The sequence below is a fragment of the Physeter macrocephalus genome, chromosome 15 (genome assembly GCF_002837175.3).
Source record: "Physeter macrocephalus isolate SW-GA chromosome 15, ASM283717v5, whole genome shotgun sequence".
Taxonomy (NCBI): domain Eukaryota; kingdom Metazoa; phylum Chordata; class Mammalia; order Artiodactyla; family Physeteridae; genus Physeter; species Physeter macrocephalus.
In genome coordinates, this window is record NC_041228.1 from 58,446,047 (window position 1) to 58,461,546 (window position 15,500).

The following is a 15,500-nucleotide window of genomic DNA, read 5'->3' on the forward strand; positions in this document are numbered from 1 at the left end:
GACAAAGGATTTCTCATTAAACAGTCCCTACACCCACCTATGAGAACTTATTCTCTCACACCTAAGCTGTCAGCTAGACAGCCAAGGAAGACAAGCTCCAGAACCGCTGCAAGGGCTCCCATGAAAGAGAAACACCTGACACTGCCCCGCTATTATCCTGTATTTCTGTAAACAATTCCAGTGACAAATGTAATATACTGTCATATAAGTATCTCTGGCTGAGTCTAAGACTCCTTACTGAACCTTTCAAGAGTCTTGGCTTACAGCAAGAGGCACGGCGGAAAGGGTAAGGAAAAGTTGTTTTTAACAGTCCATTTTGTACAAGTCCAAGAAGTCAACCCCTCTCTCCCACAATGACCTTAAAACCCAAGTCTCTACATAGTGAAGATCACTGAAAACCTCAAATGCAGCTGCAGTGTCACAGTTAATTTACAATTTGACCTCTAGCTTCCTTTATATTTTTGTTCTGTAGAAGTTCCCGTTACTTTTCTGAGAGCTAAGCTATACATTCAGAAAGAGATTTTTTCTTTTTTATGCAGCATTTCTAGGTGTTTTGGGTGGGAGGGCTTGTCCTGGAAACGTAGTCTATCACACTACCAGAAAAGTAAATCTCTGAGAATTCTCTATCTGTTATGGTTATAATTATTTCTCTCTGGGATGGGGGTAGAGTATAAGTCAAGGGAGTAAGGCTCAGGCCTTCCTATCACATATAAAGCTCTAAAAAGTAAAAAAAAAAAAAAAAAAGAATAAGCCAAATAAGCTTATTAAAAAATAAGCCATTTTTTCATGTGATTTTTGCTCCTGCCTGTTGACACTTCTTTTGTCCACCTCTTTGGAAAGATAAAATGATCCTTTTATTCAAGCATATGTATTTATTACGTTTTCCATTTTATAAGAACGTTAATCTTATACTCAGCATTGATTCAAAACACATGGTTCCACACATATACAGCAACATAGTACAACCACACTCCAGGACTCTAAGAAACGTAAGTTCACTTCTTTGATATCTAACATGTATTAATACCTCAGGTGAGACAAACAATATTTATTAAAGAATCTAGCTGAAAAGACAGCAATTCACCAATTCCTCTATGGTCCTCATCTTATGCATAGGCATCACTCTTAAAACTTTCCAAATGGCAGGTGCCCAGATCCCACTCTCCAAATTAAAGAAATCAAAATCTCAGGGAGGGACCCTGACATGTTCATTTTCAGAAAGCTCCACAGATGCTTCTTTTTAATGGGCAACCAGGATGGAGAGCTAGCATCTTAGATACTTGAAAATCTATCCCCGGATTAAATCTGAATAATGACTATGTACATGTTACATACTTACAACAAAAGCAGACAATATATACTTACACATAACACACCCACATCACAACTGGTTTTGGTGAATCATAGGATGTCATGTTATAGGCCTGCATTGAGGGCACCTTAAAAAAAACCACCCTACGAAATCCACTGCCATATTTAGTATGGATTCAGTAGGGATGTTAATTAAGAAGTTAACAATTAAGTTATCCAGTGTCTCCTTATGAGAAATCAAAGGAGAATTTTTGAGCCCTCAGAACTAGTTGTACTTTCACAGAGAAAGTGGTTTATTTTTCTGTTTTAGACATCATGAATCATGTAACTACTCCTATCCTTTCCTGTACTTAGGCTCCTAAAACAAAGTTCAAACTCCACTTTGTGGCCCAGGGCTAGTCCATCTATGGGGTCTCATGACACACATTTTGTGGACTAACCCCATTCCTTTTTCCACTGTATCTTTTAATTCTCATCTTTCCTTTTCCTATTTTTCCTTCATTTAAAAAAAAAATGCTGTATCTCACTATACATCATGGCCTTCTGTACCTTTCCTTAAAACTTTCTAGAATAAATTGGGATACATATAAAAAATAAATATTTATAACTGAGATGATTTCATTATATGCTTAAAAACAGAGTGAATGTCAAAGCTGTACAAATACTATGACAGATTAGAAAGGGAAGTACATAGATAATCACAATCTCAGCAGGGGAATTTAAATGTATTAAAATGCTGCTGAAAATTATAATAGCAGTGGTGTAAAGGGTCTATTATTCAATTTCTAGAGGTAAAAATAAGCATGTTGCAGTTAAAATTAGGACATAAAAAACAAATGCATCCAGTGTAGCTGAACAAACATCCTTGAGTATTTACCATAAAAATTGTAACTATAAGGTATAAGAAAACATTATTTTTGCCCAAACTATTTCTTTAGTGTATGACATAAAAGCCAAGTTAAATCATATCGCAAAGGAAAAATTAGATTTTCTATAAATAGCTTGATAGAAACTTTTGTATATGGTCCTTGGAAAACAGCATATACTCATTTTTATTTTAGTTATTAGAATATCAGAGCTAAACATACCTGGCCATGTAGCTCTCAGTATATGTTTTTCTTTTGCTTGCAAGCATACTTGAGGCAGGATTTCTAGCCAAACTAGGTGGTGTGGAATTTCGAGGTTTGATGTTAGCTCTAGAAGAGAGAAAGAGATGGCATAATGAAAAACCTACTGAATAGCAAGCATTTCTTTCTCGAATTGCTTATTTACATGATTAGAAAAATAATTAGGTACATATATACAATGGAATATTACTCAGCCATAAAAAGGAATGTAATTGGGTCATTTGTAGGATGTGGAAGGACCTGGAGTCTGTCATACAGAGTGAAGTAAGTCAGAAAGAGAAAACAAATACCGTACATTAACACATATATGTGGAATCCAGAAAAATGGTACAGATGAACTTATACGTAGGGCAGGAATGGAGACGCAGATGTAGAGAATGGACATGTGGACACAGGGGGCAAGGGAGGGTTGGACGAATTGGGAGATTAGGTTTGACATAAATATACTACCATGTATAAAACAGATAGCTAGTGGGAACCTGCTGTATAGCACAGGGAGTTCAGCTCGGTGCTCTGTGATGACCTAGATGGTGGGGGTTGGAGGGGGTGGTAGGAGGGAGGTCCAAGAGGGAGGGGATATAGGTATACATATAGCTGATTCACTTCACTGTACAGCAGAAACTAACACAACATTGTAAAGCAATTATACTCCAATAAAAAATAATAATAATTAGAAGCTGTAGAGAGGTAAATTCAAAAGATTAAAATCCAAATGATTATTTCAAAACTGAAATCCTTAATACTGAGGATAAACCAAAGCATTCTGCATTTACTAACATTATCTTGATGGTACATAAAATCATTTGACATATGTATATATTCTTTAGATGAAATTTATAAGTTAATCATTCTAAAAGGTTTCAAATTTTTTAAAGTTGAAATCTATAGTTCCCTCAAAAGAGAGATGTGTTTCGTTAAGTGCCTATGAATAACTGTTAAATAATAATGTTAAAAGCGTATGAGATGTGGTTAAAAAAATCAGCTAACCATTTTAAAAGGACAATATTCTATTTACGAAAGTCTGTTGTTGGAAAGAGCAACTAAAATAAGTGGGTTAATATAAAGATTTAATTTCACCAACTATACAGCCTGGACTACCTGTTACCAGTAAAGAAGAAACTGTGGTTGGATCATAACTGAATTCCCTTTCTGAAACTGTCAGAATCAAAGAAAGCTTGTAAACTATATGAGGTAATAATGGTAAAAGTATAGGCTTTGGAATTCAGATGAATCTGGATTCAAATTCCAACTGCTTCTGAACAGCTCTGTGGTAGTGGCAACCTCTCTGAGTCCAAGTTCCCTCATTTATAAAATATGACCATCATCGCTTATCTTACAGAAAGTTAGATATATAAATTGTAATTTTTATAAACATTTAGCACAGTTGATAGTGGTAATACTACTATTACTACTATGGCTATTGCTACTACAAATTAATATTTATATGACAGTGCTTACTACGTTTGGTATAGCTACATTTCTAATTGCCTTCATATAAAACTTATTTAATCTTCATAATAATCCTATGAAGTAGGAAGGATTAATAATTCCATCTTACAAAGGAGGCAACTGAGGCAAAGAGTAATTTACCCAAGGTCACAGACAGAGTCAGTATGTTGCAGAACCAGGGGTAAGATGTTCAATAAAGTGTTAGTTCCCTCCCACTCTTTAGAAATTTAGTCAAATCTTTTCATTTCAGAGATAAGCAATGTTGTGTTATATGATCAAGGAGGATACTTTAAAAAATGCCTTTATATTGGAAGTTCTCAAACTGGCTGAAATTCTTCCTTTTCTACTTATACAAAGTTGGAGAGAATCTCCCCAAATTTTAAAGGGCTAGCTCCAAAATACATGCAGGAAATAACAACATCTACTATTTTTCAAATGCCCATTACATGCCAAATATGATACCAGGTACTATACATACTTTGCTTCCTTAATCTTCACAAAAATCTCAGAAGATATTATTCCCATTTTAAAGTTGAAGAAACTCATATTCAGAGAGATTAAGTAAAGTGCAAAGCTATTACATGACCAGAGTGTTTGAACTTGAATTTATTTAGGTGGGTCTTATTACAAATCTTATATTCAATATGCAAGTCCATCCATGAGGTGTATTCAACTCTACTTTTATACAGCTCCTCTAGGGAGGTTGTAGAACTATCACATGCCTTTTTAGGAACTCAATCTCTGAAAATTCATTGCCAAAGGACGGCAATTCCTCCAAGTAATAAGAGTTATAAGAGAATCAGGAAGGACACATTTCTTTTTTGCGGGGGGCTCTAGAATAAAGTCTTGTTAGAAATCCTATCACCTTCATATAATATGTACATGAGATATATAGATAATGCAAACAAACCCACACATATACACACACAACTTCATTATCAATAGTTATTCAAATAATTAGAAAACCTTAAAAATGAGAGAAAAATATAAGGTTATCAACTACAGCTGCCATTATTCAATGCCAATTGTGTACTTTTAGTAACATCTATGAAGTAGAATTGGAATGCTGAGAACCATTCTTAAGAGACTGGAGAACTAGAACCATTTTGAGCAGAACTTAAAACACGTTACCCCAGTCTCACATGGTCAACACATTTTTCTTCCTGGCCAGAGTCTGAAAAGTGCCACCCATATTATGTATCTATAGTCTGCCTGCGGTAGTTCAAGAAATAATAAAGAAGGTTTAATTTTGGAACTGCATTTAATCTACCTCACTGCTAATCACTGTTTCTTTGAGATCTGCTTCAGAGGGTACTGAGAGCTGGAGTACAAAGAAAAAGGCTCAGGGCACAAATTCTTCCTTCTAGGATTTACCACTAACTACTTAAAAATAACACACGACGGCTGCTAATGCATCAAAGACTTTTCCCATCTTTGTTTTATTGTATATCTAGTTAAATTCATTATCATCTAGTGTTAAGAGAACGTTGTAGTGGGCCTTGGTTTAAAATTTAACTAAGTCAACTCTATTTAACAACATATTTTTCAATGTTAATAAGTAGTTTACCTTATGAGACCCTAAGCTCATCATTTTAAGATGAGAGGGCTAGACTTGGTTTGGGGGCCCAAACTAGTAAACCTTGAAGGCCTGGGCGGGAGAGCTCCAAGACTGCCACTGCCTCTCTTGCCTCACTCCTCAGTCTGCTAGGCCAGCACACAGAGGGGAGTGTGCTTGGCAGTGTCATAACCTTTTCCCTGTTTTATGTGGAATCTGTAACCATCTAACAAAAAGACTGAGGATCCTGGATTGAATGTTTTCTAAGATTTCTTTTTTTTCCAGCTTTTTAATAATAATTTATCATCTGCTTAACTAAAAGATAATCTAACAATGTTATATATGATATAATATTCCCCCTATTCTTCTTTAAAAAATGTTACTCCTAAAAAAGAGCTTCATAAAAATAACAATTATTGAAGGTGACTCCTATTTCAACCCCCTAAAAATTAAAATTTAATGGAATAAAATGAAAGCTCTAAAAACAGATTTAGGACAATAGAAATGTTCATCAAAAATCAAAGTGTGATAAATCCTAGAAGAGTATTTAGTACTTCTTGGCTTAAAAATGATTAAAATTTAAAAATTTTAAGTATAGGAATGTACAAATTTACAGTATTCCATTATATAAAGCCTTTAAGGAACTATCTGAAAAAGATTAATCAAACTGAGTTACAAATACTTACTTGTAAACGGGTAATAACTCATGTCTTTTGATGGCACTGTCTGATTTTGTATCACTGTCATGCAACCTTTGCACATGTCTTCCAGTTCGAAGTGGAGGGCCTAACTTGTCCATCTTACTATTAAAATATATAAAGGTGTACCCATAAGGAGAAGGCTACTGTTTGTTTCTTTATATTAAAAAAAATTTTTTTAAGACATTATTCTGGTTCATCAGAAATCCAACCCCCAAGCTCTTAATTATCTGCCAGGGTAAGGACTAATGTCAAAAAAGAAACCTCAGATAGTTCATACAATGTCCATTATTAGATATGAATATTCTGACTATGCAGGCCACCCTGCCAGTTTTGATAAATATCCTAACAAATCCCACGCTTATACACAGCAGGGCAATGGAATCAATAAAAAAAACCTTAAGAAGGATTTGTTTCAAACAAAATTCGTGAAGCCAGAGATGAACTGAAAGTTGTTAGTCTGGTAAATAAAGACAGATTTGACGTTTGCTCTTGTGGAGCTCACAAATAATCTAATTTTCCCCTTCCTTGAATCATAGAACCTTTCTCTGTTTTCTTCTTTGTTATTTTATTTTATGATTTCCCCTACCTTTAAAAGTTCCAAATATAAAATAATGAATCAAATAATGTATTTTTATCTTTATTCCTATCTGACTTTCTAACAAAGAATAACTATTTCTAAAATTTATCCAGAGAAATGTAAAACATGATCCTATGAAAATGTGGATGGCAATTCTAAAAATCACATGTAAAAATGTTAAGTGGCCATGCCATCTGAAGGTTACTAATTTTTTTTTTAACCAGAAGTATAAAGGATTTCCAGCTAGTGAATAATAGAAAAACTACAGGTTTGCAAAGAACTCACTGTTTTACATCAACCAAATTATATTATCACCAACCAATATCCATTCATAGTAGGGAGCAGGGAAAATTAAATTAGGAAACTAGAACTATCTTAAATGACTACTGAATGACACATCACTGCTTGGTAACTTAAAAAGTATAGCTTTTTTTAAAGGATTTTTTTTTTTTTTTTTTTTTTTTTTTTTTACTCATTTAAACCCTGAGCACCTACTATGTATCAGGCACTGTGCTAAATTCTGGGGATATTGCGGCAAATAAGACAGACCTGATGCTTTGTTCCTACTAAGGAGTTTAGTATCTAAAAAGAATTTGTTCATTCCTCTAGATAATAAGGGTCTCTAAGGAAGGACACATTTTATCCACTTTCTGTTCCTTCAGTATCCTATACATAGCAGGCATTTTGTTGTAAAAGGTGATATTAATATTTTGCTGGTGGTGATACTTAAATTAGGTGTTTACATCATACTCCTAAAAACATTTTAAAGAATTTTTTAGATGCCTCCATTAAATATATGTATATATATCAAAATTTCTAAAATTTCCAAGACATTAGTCTCAGAACATTAATTCTGAGACTCATGTCTCAGAATATTAATTTTATGGGCTTTATTTGTGAGAGATTACTGGAAAATTCACCTATTTAGAATTTTAATTAAGAAATCAGATTTTTCTTTAAATTACTTAATAACAATCAAAACATTATTGTTCCAAAAAGTGTTTATCTCACAAAAGGCATCTGTGGATTTGGAAAAAGAAATAAAAGATCTTACTTTCTTCCTCAGAAAAAAGTTATTTCAATTAAAAGTTAAAAATTTAGAAACATTTAAAAAATGGATTCCTCTAACATGATAAGAACTATTAAAATCTTATGTATGATAAAACAAAGGAGATGAGTAAAATCTAATAAAAATCTAAAGGTAATTATCTAGTGGGAATATTACATATTTTCCACATATGAAAAAACTAGTATTTTCAGATTTTAAAAACGTAATTAAAAGGCAGTTACAATGATGATTTTACTGTACCACATACCTGTGTTATGAAACTCAACTCAATTGATATATCTACCTATGTATATGTATGTGTGTGTTCAAATAATGTTAGTATATGTTGTATTAAGCCCAGATCACTTGAACTTATGTTCCAGTAAAACTTGCTACTGTTATGCTATGTTATTATCAAGGTCTAACCGTACAAAAATAAAATTTAAAAATTTCATAATGTAATCAAGGTTATATAATACATAAATTTATACATAATGTATCTTCTATAGTTTTTAATAAATATAATCTTATATAAATGAATTTATATATTTAAGTTTTTTTACACATAAATTTTGCTTACATATATATTTTAAATACCATGAAATAATAGTCAATGTTGGGGTAAATAAATAAATTTTAAAATTATCCTGGGACCTAATTAAGCTTAAAGGCTTTTGCACAGCAAAAGAAACCATCAACAAAACAAAAAGACAACCAACTGAATGGCAGAAAATATTTGCAAGTAATACAACCCTTAAGGGGTTAATATCCAAAATATAAACAGCTCATACAACTCAACATCAAAAAAACAAACAAAAGACCTGAAGAGACATTTTTCCAAAGACGACCTACAGATGGCCAACAGGCACATGAAAAGATGCTCATCATTGTTAATCATCAGAGAAATGCAAATCAAAACCACAATGAGCTATCAAAACTTACACCTGTCAGAAAGGCTACCATCAAAATGACCGCAAATAACAAATGTTGGTGAGGATGTGGAAAAAAGGGAACCCTTGTACACTATTGGTGAAAATGTAAACTGGTGCAGCTATTGTGGAAAATGGTAAGGAGAGTTCTCAAAAAACTAAAAATAGAACTACCATATGGCCCAGTAATTCCACTCTTGGGTACAGATCCAAAAAAAACACTAATTCAAAAGGATACATGCACCCAATGTTCATAGTGGCATTATTTACAATTGCCAAGATATGGAAGCAACCTAAGTGTCCATCAACAGATGAATGGATAAAGAAGATGTGACATCTACCTTGCTCCAGAGGCCTTTCCAGATTCCCTCTGTCCAAATCAGGTCCCTCTGTCCCCATCCCCTGCCTTATTTTTTCCCAACCTTCTGTTATGAAAATTTACAAACACGCAGAAAACGTTAAAGAATTTTACAGTGAACACCCATATATCTATCTACCACTGGGTTCTGTAATTGACATTTTACTCTGCTTGCTTTATCACACATCTCTTCATCTGTCTAATGTTTAAATATACTTTCCTGATAACTAAGTTGCAGATACCAGTAAATTTTGCCCCTCAAAACTTAAAAACAGTTCCATCCTTGGGAATAAATGAAGAATCCTTAAAACCCATACCTTCAAATTATAAATATCCAATTCCTATGATAACTCACTCATTCAGAAAAAAAGGGAGTGGCAAACTTTTCCTGTAAAAAGCCAGATTAGGCTTTGTAAACCACACCATCTCTGTCACACTCAACTTTGTCACTGTAGCATGAATGCAGCCACGGACAATATATAAACAATTGGGTGTGGCCATGTTCCAATAAAAACAATTGTTGGGCAGGATTTGGCCCTCGGGCCATAGTTCAAAAAGATCACCTCTTCTAAAATATCAAAATTCCATACATGAGAGCATGCCAGTATTTTAAGATTTTGAAAATCTAAATGAAAGGCAGATTTCAATTATGATCTTTAAAATTTTACTATAAAGAGTTATGATAAATATCACTAGATTATCCTGTATTCCTAGACAAAAACACTTACCTTTTTGTCAAGCTATTACATTTCTACAGATGATAAACTCTTCAATTTTGACCTAGACTTTTTAAAAGGACTATCTCTAGTTGCATGTAATTGCTATGATATGATAAGTATATCTTATCTTATTTGGAAGGCAGGCCTTCCAAATATTCATAGCTGAATGAGCATTTTAAAAAATATTTGGATTAGTATATCTAGAAAGGAACAATACTTTGGCAGGCCTTCCAAATATTCATAGCTGAATGAGCATTTTAAAAAATATTTGGGGGCTTCCCTGGTGGCGCAGTGGTTGCGCGTCCGCCTGCCGACGCAGGGGAACCGGGTTCGCACCCCGGTCCGGGAGGATCCCACATGCCGCGGAGCGGCTGGGCCCGTGAGCCATGGCCGCTCAGCCTGCGCGTCCGGAGCCTGTGCTCCGCAACGGGAGAGGCCACAACAGAGGGAGGCCCGCATTCCACAAAAAAAAAATATTTGGCAACAGTATCAATCTATTTCTAATTTGAGACAAACTTTAACCTAGGGAAGGTCCTTGTTTATTGCTGATACCATTAGAATGAACCCTTAGAAAATAAGCCACTCAGTCCTGTACAACTGTAACAAAGCAGAATAGATAAAATAAAAAAATGATGTCTGAAGTAATTGAGGGAAAAATGTACCAAGTGGTATTTTGTATCTTTGTAGACATCTATAGCTCTGATACTTTGAGGCACTCAAAGTTTTGAAATCTGTCATAAAATTAATGACAAATTAATTGTAATCCTAAACTCATCAATCCTATACAGATAATGTAGTATCTCAATTCCATGGCAAAGTGAGCTTCCCTAGTCCAACAGCCTAAATCATCGTTATCCACAAAAGAAGCCAAACTCTGAAATTCTAGGTTATGGCATTTCTAGATCAATAATAAAAGACAGAGAAATTCAGAAAAATGTAAATAATGATCCACACAAACCACACACATCAAAAGATTGGCTTACAAGGAAAGCCTGCTTCCCCTCATACAAAAATATACTTAAAAACTAGACATTTATTTCTCACTTTTGTTAATATAAAGTATGAGAAACCAATTTTTTTTTAAATGCTCCTTACATGCATTCTGTTTCTCTAGTTTTACCACATCTATTACATTATATCTCCAAAGTAAACTCCTGTTTTTCTGAGTAACTGAACAGAAGTAAATCTTTGAAATTTGATACTTTAGCTGTTGAAAATTATCAGCTGAAGTATTCATTTAAGGTAGTAATTAACCATTAAGAAAACACAATTCTCAAGGCATGACTATGTAAACTCTGACACAATTCAAGCGTGGCAATATTTATTTAAAAGCTCTGTGTTTCATCATACATCTAAAACCTCTAGGAGTAAAGAAAATCATCTTTTAGCTAAGAAAAAATTTTCTATCAGGAGTATGTTTTGCTTAAATAAAAATTCTGTTTAAATCAGTCAACCCACAGGTTGTCTAGAATTATCAAACATGAGAATTTTTCCAAGTAAAAAGATAAATTTTTCTATGGTATGACTCCAATATATGCTAAACATTACAGACCACTGATATGTATGATTAAAGGTGACCACAATAAAGATTATATATACCAGGCTCTAAATAATCAAGCCACTAAAACAACTCTTTTTACTAATCTCAGAAGGGTACTCAACTGCTTAAACATCACAGCTAGTCAGATGTCTTAATTCTATCTTTACTCAATCCTGAATTATCTGTGTCAATAAAAATGATTATTGTCATACAAACCTCTAGTAATTTTCTTACCACTACCAGACCATGATTCTGTGATGGGTCAAAAATTGACAAATGAGGAATTTATTGATTCACTATTTTTTTCATATATTCACCAAAAATTCGGGTGCCTATATGCCAAGCATTATACTATTTACATTTTGTAGTTATATCTGTAAGCAAAGCAGACACAGGGCTTTGCTATCACAGACCTTATAATCTAGTAAGGGAAAGAGACAAATCATTACCTCAATAATCTAAAAAAAATAACCAGTTGTGCCACTAAATAGTCGTGAAGGATTCTATTCAATATAGTAATACAGTAATGTTCCAGTTAATATAGTAATATATTGGTCAGAAGCACACATCACCACTCTCCTTCCAGTAGTTGGAAACGCCTTTAACACATAAGGATCATATACAAAATTGGGATTTAAACAGTTATGTTTGACAGTTTAATATAATATGAGACCACCAAAAATTTTAAATTTTTATAGCATTGTAGCAGTGCATAACTTATAAAATTCTTGTGCCTAAAGCCTTTGCTAGTTAGTAAAAACATTTTCTCCTAAAGATCAATAAATGTTGGTCAGATTTTCTTAGATCAGTTGGTCAAGGTGTAAGCAGAGTCACAGAAAGCTGTCAGAGCGAGACAGAGAAAAGAGATATGCACAAAGTCATATAGGTATTTAGGGGCAAAGTAGGATCTAGCTTTCTAATCCAAAGTCAGTAACTCTTTTCATTTTACCAGCCAGCTTCACATGTCCTCTTTTAAAAACAGTGTCAGTACAACTTAATAGTGTCAACTGATAAAATTACCGGTATGATAGGAAAGGTACTAAAAAAATACCAGCCTTTAATTCATAATCAACTAAATGAAACTACTGTTTGTAAAGTTAAAACATATTGCTATGTCTATACTTCAGTTAAATATTTAGTGGGTCAACTCAGCAGAGAAGCAAAACAAACAAACAAACAAAATCGACTGAGTTTTTTTTAGCACTGGAAGATGAGAACTTTTTACTTTTCAACCACCTGTTCTACTGATAGCCTGTCTCTTCTTTTTGGAAGCACAACAAAGAGGAAAGACATTTAACTAATCAGATCTCGTTCTTTTTCTACAATAATTACATTAAACTCTTTTTAGGTCTTACACTTTCTAGGTAGTCCAAATTAGGAAACAAAAGGCAGTTAGTCTCTATGGATAGATACCATCATATGTATTTCCTACATAAAAACCAAAGTGAGAACCTAGATCTGAAAACAATGTATGCTATGTTTCCTAAATCAACTTTATCAGTATGTGTAAAGATAAAAAGAATAAGGCCGCATTCTAATAATCATATGGCAATTCCTTAATTTTCTAGTTTATCAAAATGGAAAGTGAGTTTTTACTGGAATAGAAAGACTTCTATTAAAAACTCTAGTGTTATCATCAAATTTTCCGAGATTAAAATAATTGTTGAAAGCTTAATTATGCTACTTTATTAAAAGCCATATATATAAAACCATAGAAGGATAAAAAGTATTTTAAAATTATTAAATTGTTATAGCTTCTATCAAAGTATACATGGAGTTTGTATCCCACATACTTCTCCTATAATAGCAGGATCATCTTTTTAAAATTATATATATTTTATGATTGTATAATATCCTTTTGCAGATTTTCACAATTTGCTATTCAAACAAAGCTAGACATTTAGGTGATTTTTTTTTTTTACTTTATAATAAAAACATGAAAAGAGACCAGTGTTTACTGCCAAAGAGACTCCAATTTGTATCCTGCTTCCAACTCTTAACAGCTGTGTAGCTTTGAGAGAATTACTCTGCTTCTCTGATCCTCTCATCCTATGGCAGTGGGTAGTTTTAATAAAAATAATGTAAAATGTCTAGCACAGTGCCTGATACGTGCTTAAAAAATAATGATTATAAAAATCCACCATATTTTAAGTGATTTCCTTAGACTAGATTCCCAGAAATGAAATTATTCAATCAAAGATATGAATGTTTTTAAGACTCTTGATAAATGCCACCAGATTTTCTTCCTAACTGGTTATACTAATTTAGATTCTCAATAGCAGTGCATGAGCTCCTGACGAGAAATATGTTAAAAGACAAACTTAGAAATTAATTAATGAAAAAGCCAATTACCTAAACAAAATAAAACCTTAGTATCGTGTGTGTGTATATATATATATGTATGTATCACTAATAAATTAAATTCAATGTAGACTTACCCTACATGAGGGACTGCTATCCCTTTATGGGAGGGAGACAAGGTCTGAAGTTTGTTTCCCAAAGAGCTGCTACCTGAAGACACTTTACCTGAAGGAACACCTTATAATAAAAAGGTATTAGTTTTAACGAAGTCTGAAAAACAAAAATCACATAAAACAGAGCATCTGACAAGGAAAACAATGCCTTAGTGGCAAAAGAACAAAATGAGTTATCAAATAAGAAAAAAAATTAAATAAAATTTCCAGGGAACAACATCCACATCCTTCATTTATAATTTCTGTATTTCTTTCCTACAATTTATATACAAATAAAGATACACTTCAGTAATCAATATTTTCTTCAAACCATTAAATATTTGTCTATTAAGGATAACTGTCAAGTTCAGAGAGGGATAGGTAGAAACGAGGGGAAAAATACTGCGGTCAAAGAATCAAGAAAAGAACTTGGTTGACTATTCTCTAGAGATGATATATCACTACAACACTGAGGGTAGACATATAGCTAAAAAAAAAAAAAGGACTATAAAATACATAAAGTAGAAGCTACTGAAAGTTACTTTATTTCTAACCCAAAATAATTACTTATCCTCCACATCTCATCCTAATTATAAATCTATTTTGAATAATCCAGAACAGAATACTATATTCATTTCCTTCTGTACCAACACTGTTAAAAGAAAAAAAAAATCAAGTTATTTTATGGATCTCATTACCTACAACAGTTTTGCTAGTGCCACTTGGCTGTGGTAATCGTGAAGATCCTGATGAGGTGGCTCCAGGAGAATTGGACTTTTTAAGTGCAGGAGGCTTATACTAAAATAATGAAAATAAAATATTTGATCAACATCACTCTTTGATTATGGATTGTAAACCAGTATTTCGAAAGCATACATGACCTTAAATGAGCAATCTTTTTATTAGTTATTGAATTATCCAAATTTAGAAAGTGTAGGTTAAAATATATCACCTCACAGAGAGGTTTCCCAAAATATGTTTCTCCTCAAAACTGGAGTACTAAAACTTTGGCTCAGATGTTGTACTGCTAAAATGAAGTAAGAGCAACTCTTCCCAATTCAAAGAAAACAAAATGGAAAAAAAATTTCCTCAATGTTAAGATTTTAAATGCCAACCATAATAACAGAAAAACTTTGAAACACCCAATGATGCTCACTCAGTGGTGTAGCTTTAAAGGTCAAGATTTTTACATGTTCCTGGGTATGGATTTATATTTCATATATATAATCCAGTCATATTTCTTATTGATAAAAATTCATAAGAGTACCTATCAGTCTGAACAAGTTTTACAATAGCTGCTTAATGGATTATTGCCCCAATGTGGAGAGAAAGAGCTAATTCTGGCTTTATTAACCTCACCAGACCATGTTAGATGAATGGAATGTGGACTGAGAAAGATAGGGTATTTTAGCTTATCTCGTTTATTCTCATTTTTTCTCTATTCTCTAGAGATACCACCATTAATTTTATTTTACTGTCTCTTACTTCAGCCAAATTTTGCTCTGTTACTGAATTTAAAAGAATCTTATTGAACACCCACTCCAATATAAAGAAATGAATTTGCCCAGGGTTACACCCCAATTTAACAACAAAATAGGAATTAAGACTCACTCCACCTTAGTTCTAGCCCTATACTCCAACTATAAGGTGATTACTGTGCTTGCATGTATGTGTACTTGAGCCCAACGCATTATTTAGATTGCTTTGGACTTAATGAGAAAAATTGGTTTTAA

The 15,500-nt window shown here is 33.1% G+C and overlaps 1 protein-coding gene across 4 annotated transcripts in view; it reads right to left on the reverse strand.

Annotated features, from left to right (window-relative positions):
• ZC2HC1A (zinc finger C2HC-type containing 1A) overlaps positions 1-15,500 on the reverse strand; it is a 71,637-nt gene that overhangs the window by 19,093 nt on the left and 37,044 nt on the right. For all 4 annotated transcript variants that reach the window (XM_028500488.2, XM_028500487.2, XM_055091168.1 and 1 more), the window contains exons 6-8: positions 14,466-14,565; positions 13,753-13,852; positions 2,400-2,507 (exon numbers count right to left, since the gene is read on the reverse strand). In XM_028500488.2, the coding sequence (XP_028356289.1) occupies positions 2,400-2,507; positions 13,753-13,852; positions 14,466-14,565 (308 nt within the window). The remainder of the gene's footprint in view (positions 1-2,399; positions 2,508-13,752; positions 13,853-14,465; positions 14,566-15,500) is intronic.